Source organism: Eriocheir sinensis, chromosome 2 (genome assembly GCF_024679095.1).
Source record: "Eriocheir sinensis breed Jianghai 21 chromosome 2, ASM2467909v1, whole genome shotgun sequence".
Taxonomy (NCBI): domain Eukaryota; kingdom Metazoa; phylum Arthropoda; class Malacostraca; order Decapoda; family Varunidae; genus Eriocheir; species Eriocheir sinensis.
In genome coordinates, this window is record NC_066510.1 from 1,028,126 (window position 1) to 1,043,205 (window position 15,080).

A 15,080-nucleotide genomic window follows, 5' to 3' on the forward strand; every position below is an offset into this window, starting at 1 on the left:
CGATGACACTTTGCGAACGAGGAACAATGGCATAAAACTCAAATGTATACAAGTAAATTCAGACTGCACCAAATTTTTCTTCACCAGCGTTGTAGTGCGAGAATGGAATAAGCTCCCACCTTCAGTGGTCCAGTGTAACACGATTGACTCCTTTAAAAACAAGCTCGACCGACACTCCATTGAACTTAATATTAACTAGAGTAGAAATGCAACGTTTTGGAGCCATCTGATTAATGTAGAATCACTTAGGTTTAAGACAGACCACCTAGTCTGGACCATGGGGTCTGTGTGGTCTGATTTTCTTTGTAAATCTTTGTAAATCTCTCTCTCTCTCTCTCTCTCTCTCTCTCTCTCTCTCTCTCTCTCTCTCTCTCTCTCTCTCTCTCTCTCGCTGTTATTGCCTCCCTAAATTATGTGTTTCTTTTAGTGATAGTGTCCTCATGTAGATTTAGCAACTCATGAAACTGATGTCTGGACAGCCTGAAATACTGATGGAACTTTTGTTCGTCGTCCATCAGTTCTTTGTATAGTGTTGCATATTTTCCTTCAGTTTTCCTTTTCTTTAATGATTTATGTACCCAAAGTCTTTTGTTTTTCTTTTGGAGATTTTCATTTTCCTCTTCTTCCATAAGAAGTGCTATCACTGCCAAGTCATTGTCACTAATATTCTCGAACATGGTTAGCACAGCTGAGATGTGTCCGGGATGAAGGACAGGATCGTACTGCTGAGAAAGAGACGGTGTGGGCACGGTGTTGCCGGTCCATGACGGTCCCGTGCAGGTCCAGGCCGTTTACGTGCTGGTGTAGTGTGAATCGGCCTTTAGGGTGGGTCGCACTCGATGTATACGATTACACATGTCTTTCTTATGTCCCGGGGAGTTCTGCCCTACTGTGATGACTGCTTGGTCCCCCTGACAGTGCGGCACTTGCTGTCCCCACTTTGGGGGACCTGCGAGAGCAGTACCTCTCCTAGTGTCGGGGTGGAGATGGGAGTTTCTCTTTCCCTATTGCTAGGAGAGAAGGCTCTCCCCGAGGTATGACGCTTATGGCTTCCTACAGGAAGCTGGCTTCCTCAACCTCCTATTCAATGAGTTGTTGTTTTATTATGTTTTTAACTATTTTACATTTTGTTTTAGTTTTATATTATATAATATTTTCCGTTAAATTCGGTGCAGAACTCCTCAATAATAATCATCATCTGGCCTTATACTAATTTATAAGTTAGTATTTTACTTTTTCTCAGTTTCAACACTGTCTGCATGGCTCTGAGCTATTTAAAAAAAATGGCTGAAGCAAACTGTGACAGCCCTGATAAAAAAATTAGTTCAGGCTGTTACTTTGTCCTAGTGTTGTGAGGAGCGGCATTTAGCAGGTATTATTTTTTGTATCCTTTGCTGACACACACACACACACACACACACACACACACACACACACACACACACACACACACACACTTCCAGTAGCTCAGTGGTTAACGCTCTGCGATGTCAGGCTTCGAGGCCTAGCAAGCTAAAGCGGGGCGGGATTTTTCCGCTGCCGAGGTGCGGTTACTGTCCCCCCTCAAGCAAGGGGGATGGGGCGTGTAGTGGGTGAAGGTCCCAGCAGTACCCAGAAATCGATATATAATGAGTCTTTCTCTAATCGGAAGGATTAGGGGGAGGCGGTAGCTGAGTGGTTAACGTGCGGACGCGGTGTCCCGCCACAAGCTGGGATTTTTCAGTCACCGCCGAGTGGCCTAAGACTACCCACATGCTGTCCTGAAGACCACCTCTCAACCCGGACTAAAAATTCTCTCTCTAAAATGGGGATCAAAGATGAGTTCGGGGAGACAGCATGAGCCAAGCAACATGGGGCCACTATAAACACTTGCCTGCGCCACAACGGGCTGGGGCCAATCATCATACCCGCCGAAGAAAGCCTACCGGTGCCGCACGAAACGAAAAAAACTTGCTGCGATGACGAGTCCAGCTCGTGATCACAAACACACACACACACACACACACACACACACACACACACACACACACACACATAAACAAACATTTGTTACCAGTTTCTTCACCACGAAATTCGAAAACATAGTAAAGAATCACCTCTTGCAGACCACTAAATAATAAACTGAGGAACTTAAAAGGAAGAATTTTCGTTTAATACCTTTCACCGATAAAACACAACCCCCAGAAAGAAAACACTAAAACTTCAACTTAACTGAATATTTCTAGGAACACGAAGTCGAAGTATACGAACGTTCGTGACATCCGGAGGTATTAGCGTTTAAGAGTATGAACCTGTATATATGTGAAAAACAGTGCTGCACTTATTAATGATTTATCATAGAATAATTGTTAGATTTCTGTGATGATAATAATATCTTGTTATATTAAATAATAGCATGGAAGGTATCAAATCAGAAAGGTTTCTTTAAAATTATTGATCTTTGGGATTTTGTGATTTCATAAATTCATTTTTTCCCTAAATAAAGATTTGCTGAATAATATGTTAACTATGAAAAAAGAATGCACACTCTTACCGTAACCCCCAAAAGAGCTGCTTGCACCACCGCCACCACCACCACTGACACCGCAATGGAGACGCCCCACTCCTTCGTCACCACCCCCGCCATCTGCCCCCCGTCTTTAGAGTTGAGCCACTGCTTTTCCAACACCACAGTTTACTGACGTGCACTTATCAGCGCCACAGATAACACAGATAGCAACCCTACGATATAACTGTGTTATCTGATAAGATCATAGCGAGCACTGTTCGCTATATTGCACCTGCTTTAAGGTGCGGCACTGACAATTTGTGGTTCGTTCGCTGCTGTCGTTTTTTTTCCTTTTGGCGCAGCATTTATAGTGTTATCAAAAATGGATCTCCATAATAATTTGAACATCCAGGGCTATGATGGGGTCAAACAGTCTGTTTGCAATAGGATGTAGAGATAAGGCCATTTTTATATTTTAGGTAGGAATATATTGTAAGGCAACATAGTTTTCCAAGGCAAGGGTTACAGTGCCATTCAAGTACACTTCACTCGCGCATGCAGAGAATATAAAACTTCCGAAGATGCGGGCACGTCTTCATCGAGATCCTCTTCCAGCTGCAACAGAATGTCCCTTAGCCAGCTCGGTATTCCCACCAGAGCAGTAAATGAATACCCGACCCACAGGACATCACAGCCAGAGAAACCCGGCCCAAATGAATAGGGAGGGCGCACGGCTTGAGGAGAGCAGCTAGGGTCAGCAGTCGGAATCGATCTCAGAAGGAAGGATAAAACGAGTGGCAACATTTCTAGAACCAAGCAGGAAACTATTCTTGGCGAGGACGCTGGTTATAGTTATGAGGTGGAGAATTTTACAGAAGCAGAGTCTGGCTGCGGTGCAAAGCCGGTTCTTGCGGATTCAACAAAAACTAAATAACTAACCTAAATGTGTTTAAACATGGGTCATAAAACCTCAAATTTGTGTTCACATATTTACAATTGTTGTACTGTTTGGCGTGGTCACATGAATTTCGAAAACAGTTATCCCTTTCTGAGACTCGATGCACACCCGAGTCACCTAGTTATAGTGTAACATTAAGAGGGGCATGCCTCCCCCGCTCCCGCAGCCCCGCTGCACTCGACTTTCTACTCAAGCTCATCCCTATACTGTCCAAACCCCTTATGCAAGAATTAACCAGCATTACATTCTTTCATCCCTTACACAGGTAAACTCTGGAACAACCTAAATTGGTCTGCATTTCCTCCTGCCTATGACTTGACCTTCTTCAAGAAGAGTGTGACAAGACACAGGGTTGGAAAAAACCCGTTTAAAAAAAAAACACTGAGTTTTCTTGGGGTTTTGGGGGGCTTTTTTGTTTTTTGGGGGGCTTTTCTGGGTTTTATATTTTTTGTTTATTCTTCGTATTTATATGTAAATCAATTTAAATAAGCAATTGAAAAGTAGCCAAGGGTAAAATAAAAGGTTTGAAGTGTTATCTAAGGGACAGACACTTAATTGTTTAGGTTCTGTTGATACAAATTGTTAACTTGTACTGTACAGGAAATGAACGGGTGAGGCTTGACTACCAGTCACTCAGCACTCCTCAGTTCATCAGTCTCTCCTTGTCGTTAGTGAGAGGATCACACTGTTTAATTGTTGTGCTTAGCGGGCACCCTGGTGTGGCTAATAGCAGGGGCGGATACAGGGGGGGGGGCCCAGATCTCCGCCCCCCCCCAGAAAATCTCGAGTGTATGCGGATAGTGGGTACAGAACTGCTGACTCGTTTATAATGTGGTGCAACTATAATACGGAATGTGTCGTCGGGTGTAGGTACATGCAGGCGCGGATACGCGGAGTAGGGAGCCAGATGGCCCGGGCCCCCCCAAAAAAATATTAGGATAACTGTGGGAGTTTTGGCCTAGCTGGCAACTCTCAATGGGTGGGAGTCGGCGGGTAGGGATGGGCAAGTACCGTTAATTTGAGTACCGGTAGTACTGGTACCGAAAACTCAAGTACCGTTAGTACCGGTACCGGTACCGGTACCCAAAGGAGTTTTTTTTTCTTAATGACTTCTGATGAAATTCCCAAACAAATTTCCTGTAAAGAAAACTCTCTCTTCCTTCAACTTAATATCAACTAGAGTAGAAATGCAACGTTTAGGAGCCTTCTGATTAATGTAAAATCACTTAGGTTTAAGGACAGACCACCTAGTCTGTACCATGGGGTCTGTGTGGTCTAATTTTCTATGTAAATCTATGTAAATCTCTCTCTCTCTCTCTCTCTCTCTCTCTCTCTCTCTCTCTCTCTCTCTCTCTGAATGAAGTGAATATTTATTTTTTTCGAAAAAAAATAGCATGTATAGTTATTATGGATGTACTCGATCATAGTCTAATAACAATAAAAATATTTATTAACAACCTAAAAAAGAAAAAGAATCGGACATGAAGAATTATCCAGTAACTCCAATAAATAAATAAAATAATAAAATAATGGAAACGGGAGCTGTGATGGAAACGGAAAGCAGGACAAAATGGTGGGAACTTGGGGAGACGGTCAGCGGGGCAGTGACTCAGCGTCTACACACAGGGCTCATACCACATGGAGGCGGGCGAGCACCGAGCGTCACTAAGATCCTAACGGCAATGCGCAGTGCCGAGTGATCATTAAGCTTCCCGGAACCCAAGTGATCATGATGCTTCGCGGTACCAGTACCGATACCAGTTATCGGTACCAGGTACCGGTACCAGTACCGATACCAGTTATCGGTACTGGTACCGCGAAGCATCATGATCACTTGGGTTCCGGGAAGCTTAATGATCACTCGCTGGTACTGGTATCGATAACTGATATCGGTACTGGTACCGCGAAGCATCATGATCACTTGGGTTCCGGGAAGCTTAATGATCACTCGGCACTGCGCATTGCCGTTAGGATCTTAGTGACGCTCGGTGCTCGCCCGCCTCCATGTGGTATGAGCCCTGTGTGGAGACGCTGAGTTACTGGATAATTTTTAATGTCCGATTCTTTTTCTTTTTTAGGTTGCTAATAAATATTGTTATTGTTATTAGACTATGATCGAGTACCCACTACCATTATCACCGAGATATCCACTCACTAAGTGGTGATCTCTCTCTCTCTCTCTCTCTCTCTCTCTCTCTCTCTCTCTCTCTCTCTCTCTCTCTCTCTCTCTCTCTCTCTCTCGCCTGCTACACCTCCAATATTTAATCATCTTATATAATTCATCATGCAATTCTTTATAGCCAGAAACTCTCGCCAAGGGATTCAAACTTTTTTCGTTAATGCTTTATTGGATAAATATGATCTCTCTCTCTCTCTCTCTCTCTCTCTCTCTCTCTCTCTCTCTCTCTAAAAGTTAACGAGTCATACGAATTTAACAGTGGCAAGTAAAAAGAAAACGAAGTCTTGGGTTAAAAGTTAGTGAGTCCCACGAGTCTTTAGAAAACGCTAATATATATTGTTATTGTTATTAGACTATGATCGAGTACCCACTACCCATATCACCGAGATATCCACTTACTAAGTGGTGATCTCTCTCTCTCTGAATGAAGTGAATATTTATTTTTTCGATAAAAAAATAGCATGTATAGTTATTATGGATGTACTCGATCATAGTCTAATAACAATAACAATATTTATTAGCAACCTAAAAAAAATATCGGACATGGAGAATTGTCAATAAATCCAATAAATAAATCCGAGCAACTGGTACCGGTACCGAGCAATCTGGTACCGGTACCGTACCGTATAGCTGGTACCGTTACTGATACCGGTACCTGCCCACCCCTATCGGCGGGCAGTTCCCGCCACCACGCTGTACTGGGAGGACGCTCATTAAAGCTATCAAGAGTAAGCACGCCTTTGCCATCAAACCCTACATGGCGCAGTGATCTCAAGGACCTACACGCAGCGATGGCCACCCCGCGACGCCCAAGGTTCTCGCCCGCGTCAGGTGCTCGGCGGGTCGGAAATTATCGCCCGGCCGGCGCACAAGCAGCGGTGCAGGCCCAGCAGATCGTCATGGAGGCGCTACAGCGGAACATGGCGGCCATGGGGACGGGACGCAGGGCCCTGAACTTGTCTGGTCTGGACAAGTGCGACCTGGACATGGCCACTGCAGACTACCGTTCCTGGCGGCGTTCCGTAGAGGACTGGATTCAGCTCAACATGGTGAGGGATGCAGACGCCGTGCGCTACATCAGGCTCCTCTGCGTCCCAGCGCTTCAGAAGGCTCTGGACGCACGATTCTCGGGTGGCCAGTGGAGCGTGTTGACGGCCAGTGAGGCTTTGGACAACCTCAGTAAGTTGGTGTTACGTGCTTCTAACCAGGCGCACCGCCACAGGTGAATCAGTGTGCGAGTACTTTACGAGATGTGGCCAGAAAGTGTTAGATTGTGGTTTCGAGTGCCCAGGCTGTGATCGAGACCTGAGCGAGTACATGTTGCTCCGTAAGCTCGTCGCCGGCTTACGCGAGCCGGCTCTTAAGCGCGAGGTGTTCCAGGGCTGCGATAAGTTCAAGAGCGTCGACAGCCTTAGAGCATACTGTGTGGCGTTTGAGGCAGCGCAAAAGGACGCTCTTGGTCCCACGCAAGACCGTCGGGTCGCTGGGGCCGCCGCCGCCGACGCCACGGATGACGTCATCGCGGCGGCCCGGGCCGCGAGGAACCCCGGTAGGTGGTGTGGCAACTGTAGATACCGCCATCAGCCTGGGAAAGCGGCGTGTCCTGCGGATAACGCAACGTCCCGTGCCTGCGGCAAGCTGGGTCACTTCGAAAGGGCTTGCAAAACGAAAAAGAGAGAGGGCAAAGACGCTATGGCGGGTGTTGTGGTGGCCTCAGCTCAAGTGGAGGGCCAGCCACAGTTGCAGATACTAGTTTCTCAAGCGACTAGTGACACACAGCACCGTGCCACGGCTGTAGCGGACACGGGCGCTCAGGTCTGTGTGGCAGGGCCTACCCTAATGAACACCCTCGATCTCACACCCAGCCAACTACACAGTCGGCGGGGGCTGCGCGACCTTGCCAACGTACACCTACCCACCCTCGGGGCGTCATCTTGCCGCATCAGCGTTCCTGGCCGCTCCACCATCCAAGACATCTACTTCGTCAGGTCAGTGAAACAGATCTACCTGTCCCTTACCGCCTGCAAAGATCTCGGCCTGGTGCGCGCCGATTTTCCCTGCCCTCCGCCCTCAGTAGGTGCCGTAGATCAGGGGGAGCACGCCAACAAGAACGACCGCGGCCCACCAAGCAGGCCGCGTGCTATGCCATATCCGCCTTTGGAGGAAAATGTTCCCAGGTTGCAGGAGTGGCTCCTCGCTCACTTCTCAGCGTCGACGTTCGACACAGAACGGTACCCACTACCGGTAATGGCTGGGCCTCCGCATCACATCCACCTGTCTTCCGACGCGGTGCCCTACGCTTGCCACACCCCTGCCTCGGTCCCCAAGCACTGGGAGGAGGAGGTTAAGAGGCAGTTGGACGAGGACATCAGAAGAGGGGTGATTCGTCTAGTACCTGCCGGGCAGGCCACGGAATGGTCCGCCAGGATGGTCGTGGTGGCGAAGAAGTCCGGTAAGCCCCGCCGCACGGTGGACTTTCAGAAGCTCAACGCCTGCTGCCTGCGGGAGACGCACCACACCCCCACACCATTCGACATGGCCTCTGGAGTCCCATTGCACGCTTACAAGACCGTAGCTGACGCTTACTGGGGCTACCACCAGGTAGAGCTTGATGAAGAGAGTCGCCACCTTACCACCTTCATCACGCCCTGGGGCCGGTACCAGTATTGCCGGACGCCCATGGGGCACTGTGCAGCTGGGGACGCTTACACAAAAAGATTCGACGACGCCATTGCCGATCTGCCCCGGAAGTACAAATGCGTCGACGACACCCTCCTATATGACACGAGCGTAGAAGAGGCCTTCTGGCACACCTATAACTTCTAGAGGTGTGTGCAAAGGCGGGGGTAACGCTGAAGCCGGAAAAGTTCCAGTTCTGCAGGAAAGAGGCCGCCTTTGCGGGCTACCACTTGGGCTGGGACACTTACGAACCCACTGCTGAACGCCTGACTGCTATCAAGAACTTCTCGATGCCTGCACAGCCCTCCATCACTGACGTGCGTTCGTGGTTCGGCCAGAACCAGTTGGCGCCCTTCCTTGCCACCGCACCCCTGATGGCGCCGTTCAGGGACCTGCTGAAGAAGCCCACCGGCAAGACAGTCTTCTGGGATGAGTGCCTCCAACAGAAGTTCGTGCAGGCTAAAGGAGTTATTTGCCAACTGGCCAAGCAGGGGCTGGCGTACTACGACAAGACTCCCCCCACTGTCGCTGTCACAGACTGGTCCAAGGACGGCATCGGGTTTGTAGTTATGCAGCAATATTGTTCGTGCCCCACAGGTAATACGCCCCTCTGCTGCAAAGGGGGCTGGCGCCTGGCGCTGTGTGGCAGTCGGCACCTCACCCCCGCTGAGTCGGGGTACGCACCGGTGGAAGGAGAGGCCCTGGCAGTGGCCTGGTGCCTGCGCAAGGCCCGTCTCTTTCTACTAGGGTGCCCCAACCTCGTGATCGCCACAGATCATCGGCCCCTAGTGAAGCTCTTCGGTGACAAGGCCCTCAAGGACATCGCCAATCCCCGACTGTTTCGGCTGAAGGAGCGGACCTTGCAGTTCAAGTTCACCATGCGGTACCTGCCGGGGAAGCACAACGCGGCAGCAGACTTCCTGTCAAGATACCCTGGAGTCAAGGCCGATCCAGACGAGGTGGACGAGGAACAGGATGACGTCGCGGTCGCAGTCTTGACAGCGGCTGCTGTGGCAGCTCTGGACCTGAGCGGGTGCGCAACCATAGACGAGGGACTCGTATTGAGAGCGGCACTCGAGGATCCTGATTACCAGCTGTTGGTGATGAGAGTAAACAGCGGCGACTGGAGTCCACAGAGAGCGCAGGAGCTCGTCTGCCTCAGGCCATTCTACAATGTGAGGGACCGGCTGGCTGTGTCTGGAGGCTTAGTTACATACACCTTCGGTCAGGGAAGTGTGCGGCTTGTCATCCCTGACGCCCTTCGTGAGCAAGTAGCCACAAATCTCCACGCCAGCCACCAAGGACTTGACTCCATGTTGAGAAGAGCGAGGCAGACAGTATACTGGCCTGGGATTGAAGGCGACCTGCGACACCACAGAGCTGTCTGCGACTCTTGCAACGTGCACGCCCCATCACAGCCGCCCGAGCCCCTCCTTCTGACGCCCCCACCTGAATACCCCTTCCAACAGGCCGTGGCGGACCTATTCCAGCTGGGGGGTCAAACATACCTCGTGTATGCCGACCGGCTCACAGGGTGGTTGGAAATTGCACACCTCCCCTCCGGCGCCTCCTCCGGCAAGATCATGAAACACCTCAGGCAGTATTTTACCAGGTGGGGAGCCCCAGAGGAACTCGCGACCGACGGAGGGACGAACCTGGTGAGTGGGGAAATGGCTGCCTTTCTTGAGAGGTGGGGTGTCACCACTCGAATCTCTTCTGCTCAGTATCCTCAGTCCAACGGCCGGGCCGAGGCAGCGGTTAAAACGGCCAAGAGGATACTGCGGGACAACACGGAATCGAGGGGCAGCGTGGACAGCGACAAAACGTCCCTCCCCCTTCTCCAATACTTGAATACCCCCCTGCGCGGAGTGAACAAGTCCCCCGCCCAGATGACAACAGGCAGACAGCTGCGGGATGGCGTCCCCACGGCCAGGCAGAACTACAGAGTTGATCCACAGTGGACGCAGACCCTGAACGAGAGGGAACTTCAGATGGCAAGACAGCACGAAGGAGTGCAGCAACAGTTCGTCGGCCAACCCCGCTGGCGGCACCGCCTACAGCCAGGAGCCCGTGTCTGGGTGCAAGACCAGGTCACAAAGGAGTGGAGCAAGTCTGGCACGGTGGTGGAGGCTCACCCACATCGCCAGTACGCCGTAAGGGTCGACGGTAGCGGCCGCATCACATTACGCAATCGTGGGCACTTGAAGGAGGCATCGGCACCTCGGGAGTCCCCTGACCCTGATGGCCCCCCGGACCAGCAAGTGTCACCAGCGGGGCGGCCTCCCAGGCATAGGTCACGTCCGCGATGGCTGGACGATTTGGTACAGTGATTGCCCCCCACCCAGTATGTTATGTTAGAGTAAGTTAGGTAACATGTCTTGGATTGGTCAGTTTTGCTTGTTTTGTTTGTTTATTCAGATTGCCCTCACAATCTTAAGGGGAAGTTGTGGGAGTTTTGGCCTAGCTGGCAACTCTCATTGGGTGGGAGTCGGCGGGCAGTTCCCGCCACCACGCTGTACTGAGAGGACGCTCATTAAAGCTATCAAGAGTAAGCACGCCTTTGCCATCAAACCCTACAATAACTAAAATATTTGAAATACCCATGAATTGAGAAAACATAAAATATATTTAAGATACCCCTAAACAGCTAGAGAGCTGGGGAGCGAGGCCGGCCGCCGCTAGATAGCTCTGGACGCTGTCCTCCAAACTTTAAAAAATTCCTGCTCTATAGTTCCATGGGCTTTACTATGCAGAGGTGGACGGGATGCTCAGGCAAGATTTAATTTTTTTCGGTGTCTGATGTAATTTTTCACTCCTGCAGGGCCAGGGCACAACGGGCACGTGCCCAGGGCCCCGCGCTCTTATGGGCCCCGCACTCGTCCAACAATCTATTCTATATACTCGTACGGGGCCGTAGTACGCCGTACCCAGGGGGAGAGGGGCCGGGGGTGTCGGACGATCTGCTAAAATGTCCACTTTCTGAGTGAGTCAAAACGAAAACTGGTACCTTTCTGTTGCATTTCTGGAGAACTCAGGATTTTCTTTATTTATTTTCAGTATTTAAGTTACGGAATCGTATATTGAGCATTATAGAGCAAGATTTAAAGGCCGCCTGGGAAAATATCTTTGTGACCTCATTCATCACATGCAAGCAGAAAGTGAATTTTAGTGCAGGCCACTATCATCATTCGGCACTTCGAAGAGGAAATAAGGGAAGACTTCCTTGCCTTTGTGCACGCCCAAGACCTCACCGGTAAAGGTTTAGCCTGGCTCCTTTTGCGCACCGTTGAAGACCTCGGATTGGACATGGCCAAGTGCAGGGGACTTGGTTTCGATGGAGCAAGTGACATGATGGGAAAATTCAAAGGGTGTGCCGCAGTACTCATGAAGAAGTACACCCTGGCCAAGCAAATCCACTGCTTTAACCACCGGCAGAATCTAGTACTGATGAAGGCGTGTGACGTCAAGGAAGTGAAGATCGCTCTTCAAACACTGACCGAGGTGTACAACTTCGTTCATTCTTCGAATATGCGCTCTCTCCGCTTCACAGAGGTCGTCAAGCTTACCTCGGCCAAGCGCGAAAAGCTTGTTCCCCTGTGCCCCACCAGGTGGACTGAGAGGCACAGAGCCCTTACATGCCTAAGTGCCGCCCCAGGGCAAGGCTCCCAGTGACCCCCCATCACCACTTCCCACCCCCAGCACCTATGCCTATGACCCTAATTTGGGCAACGTGATGATAGGATACCGGTATACATAATAAAAAATGCTTTTGCTGGGTGTGCCGTATAATTAAGTGAAATTAAATTAATTTAAATTAAAATTTGTATTTAATATCCCTATTGCAGGGAGGATAAGGGAAAATATTTCATATTTTGTTGATTTTAATGCAAAAATTGTCGATTACGGTAAACTATTCAGGCCTTCTTTGACCTATTTTAAATTATCATTATTTTGTCAGCCTTGTGGGCGGCAGGTCCAGGCTAGAATTGCCGCCCCCCTAAAAGTGCCGCCCCCGGGCATATGCCCCCCCCCCCCCCCCCCATGCCCTGGAGAGGCATGGCGAAGTGCTGGTTTTCGTTGAATTTCTGCCTGTCATCGCTGTTTTTCTCGAGGCAGAATTTGACGCCACCGCTGGGCTCCTTCTCATCGCCATACGTGTTCCCCGCTTTCTCGTTGGACTGGTTGTAGTGGAGTGTTATTGGCGCATACTCTGGAGCCGACCCGAACTCTTCAGAGAAGAGATGGCGACCTGGTGTCAGCCTATATGCCACGATTCGTGGCATCGAGACCATTTTTGCCAAGTTCAGAACAGATGCGGAGAATCATTTTCACGACGTGTTCATGAAAGCGGAAGAGCTTTTGGTCGAGGTGGGGTCATCGCATGACACCATCCCTGTGCCACGACTCTGTGGACGACAGACCCAGCGATCAAATGTTCCGTGTGAGAATGCTGAGGAGTACCTACTATCGCCGGGAGGTGTACATTCCGTTCATGGACCACGTCTTGGCTGAGTTGAAGAGTCGGTTCGGCGACGACGCAGTGCCTGTCGCACTTCAGCTCAAGCAACTCCTCAAAGGCCCCGAAACGGATGTTGCGGCTGTGCTTCAAGCGGCGAAGCTCTACGAGCTTGACATCGAATCCCTGACACCCGTGAAGGCGGAAGCGGAGCGCTGGGCATTATCTGTTCCGGTCTTCCAAAATATCAAAGAAGCCCAGGCACACGCCAGCACTAGTATGTTCCCCAATCTCGTCATTCTCTTGAAAACTCTGTTGACGCTTCCAGTCTCCAACGCGGAAGCCGAGAGGTCTTTCTCAGCATTGAAAAGGCTGAAAACCTATCTGAGGAGTACCGTCGGCCAAGAGCGGCTGAACGGACTTGCCCTCTTCTGTGTCCACTATGATATCCCCATTTCAGTCGAGAAAGTGATAAGCAAATTAGGCGAAAAAAACGCCGACTACTCTTTGCTTAGTGAGGCACTTGTTGAATACTTGGGAGTTTGTAAATATATTACTTTAGATCAGCCAGTCTTTGCAAATGTGTTACCTCAATCCCATGTAAAAGAAGCCCTATAAGAATTCCTTTTTATTTTCAGCTGTGTCTAATTTTACATATTAGCTCTTTTTTGTAAAGGTTAGGTTTGTAATTTATATATGACCTGTATTATGATCACCCTTGCTGCTTACATATCGAAATAAATGTTTAGTTTTCTTCGAATGGTGATGATTTCTATATGTTCAGATCTGCCTTTTCACTGGTCGGATGTACAATTTGAATTTTTTTGCCAGCTTAAATAATATATGGATTGCACTTCATATATATATATATATATATATATATATATATATATATATATATATATATATATATATATATATATATATATATATATATATATATATATATATATATATATATATATATATATATATATATATATATATATATATATATATATATATATATATATATATATATATATATATATATATATATATATATATATATATATATATATATATATATATATATATATATATATATATATATATATATATATATATATATATATATATATATATATATATATATATATATATATATATATATATATATATATATATATATATATATATATATATATATATATATATATATATATATATATATATATATATATATATATATATATATATATATATATATATATATATATATATATATATATATATATATATACAAGAAAAAATCATTTGGCACATATACGTTGATTGCTCTGGAGCTGTGGATTTTAGGCAAAAAACCGCCATCACTATCCATTGGCCTTCACTGTTTTGAGGCTGTCGCTAACGTATGAAATTTTACCATCGGGCCCCCACAAAATTGATTTTCTGGATCCGCCCCTGGTTAGTAGTTACCCTAATATATATTTAGTATAAATTATAGTTATGAGTCAGAAAGAACAAAAGTAGTGTTGTTTCCTGTGTGTGTTTTATCACTTAGACCAGGGGTTTTCGACCTGGGGTACGCGTACCCCAGGGGGTACGCTAAGGGTCTGTCAGGGGGTATGCGCTCCCCACGGGTCGTTAGGGTTAGGGGCCTGGCCGCCCACTGACTTGTACTGTACGCGTACTGGGCAGGGAGAGAGTCGCGAGGTGTGGTCGGGCACGCACCACTTGACAATCGTGAACGGTGAACTGGAGGTTGGTGTTGCTGCTTTTTGGCAGGTTGGTCCCTTTGTGGCTACTGTCTTTACTGATATAGTCATTTCGGAATGCTGTGTCAATTTCAGCAACATTGTTATCGCAAACTGTGGTATTGGCAAGTATAAGGTTGAGCCCTGACTTATTCTTAATGGAAAAGGTTGATGAAATAGAAAACACTAGTTTTTCATGTGTACGAAGTGGTGTTGTGCGAAACGATTTACTATAGCGGCGATGTATAGTCACGATGTAAGATGGCCTTAATTTAAGTGTGATTTGTGGTGTGACTGTGTGATATGGCTGGGTGTAATGTGGAGTATCCGAGTATGGTTTGGCTTGGTGAAACCGTGTCGTAGCGTGGTGGTTGTGTGATGATGTGTCAGGTGTGTCAAAGCAAAAAGTAGAACACAAGCAAATAAGATGAAGAAAAAAAAACTGTTTGATGTTATTTATATTTTTTTTCGAAGATCTTTATGGATTTTACTTTTTTTATTTCATGGACCTTATTTATCAATACGATATAAAACTAAATTTTATCTAAAATATTAAAAAAAAAACTGGGTGGGTTTTTTTT

At 47.7% G+C, this 15,080-nt stretch overlaps 2 protein-coding genes across 8 annotated transcripts in view; one reads left to right on the forward strand and one right to left on the reverse strand.

Annotated features, from left to right (window-relative positions):
* The window catches only part of LOC126998378 (receptor-type tyrosine-protein phosphatase alpha-like), a 226,597-nt gene extending 223,932 nt beyond the window's left edge, over window positions 1–2,665 (reverse strand). For all 3 annotated transcript variants that reach the window (XM_050859999.1, XM_050859981.1, XM_050859991.1), the window contains exon 1: window positions 2,534–2,665. In XM_050859999.1, the coding sequence (XP_050715956.1) occupies window positions 2,534–2,626 (93 nt within the window). In that variant the 5' untranslated portion in view covers window positions 2,627–2,665. The remainder of the gene's footprint in view (window positions 1–2,533) is intronic.
* The window catches only part of LOC126998371 (zinc finger and BTB domain-containing protein 17-like), a 130,089-nt gene that overhangs the window by 59,698 nt on the left and 55,311 nt on the right, over window positions 1–15,080 (forward strand). The window lies entirely within an intron of this gene.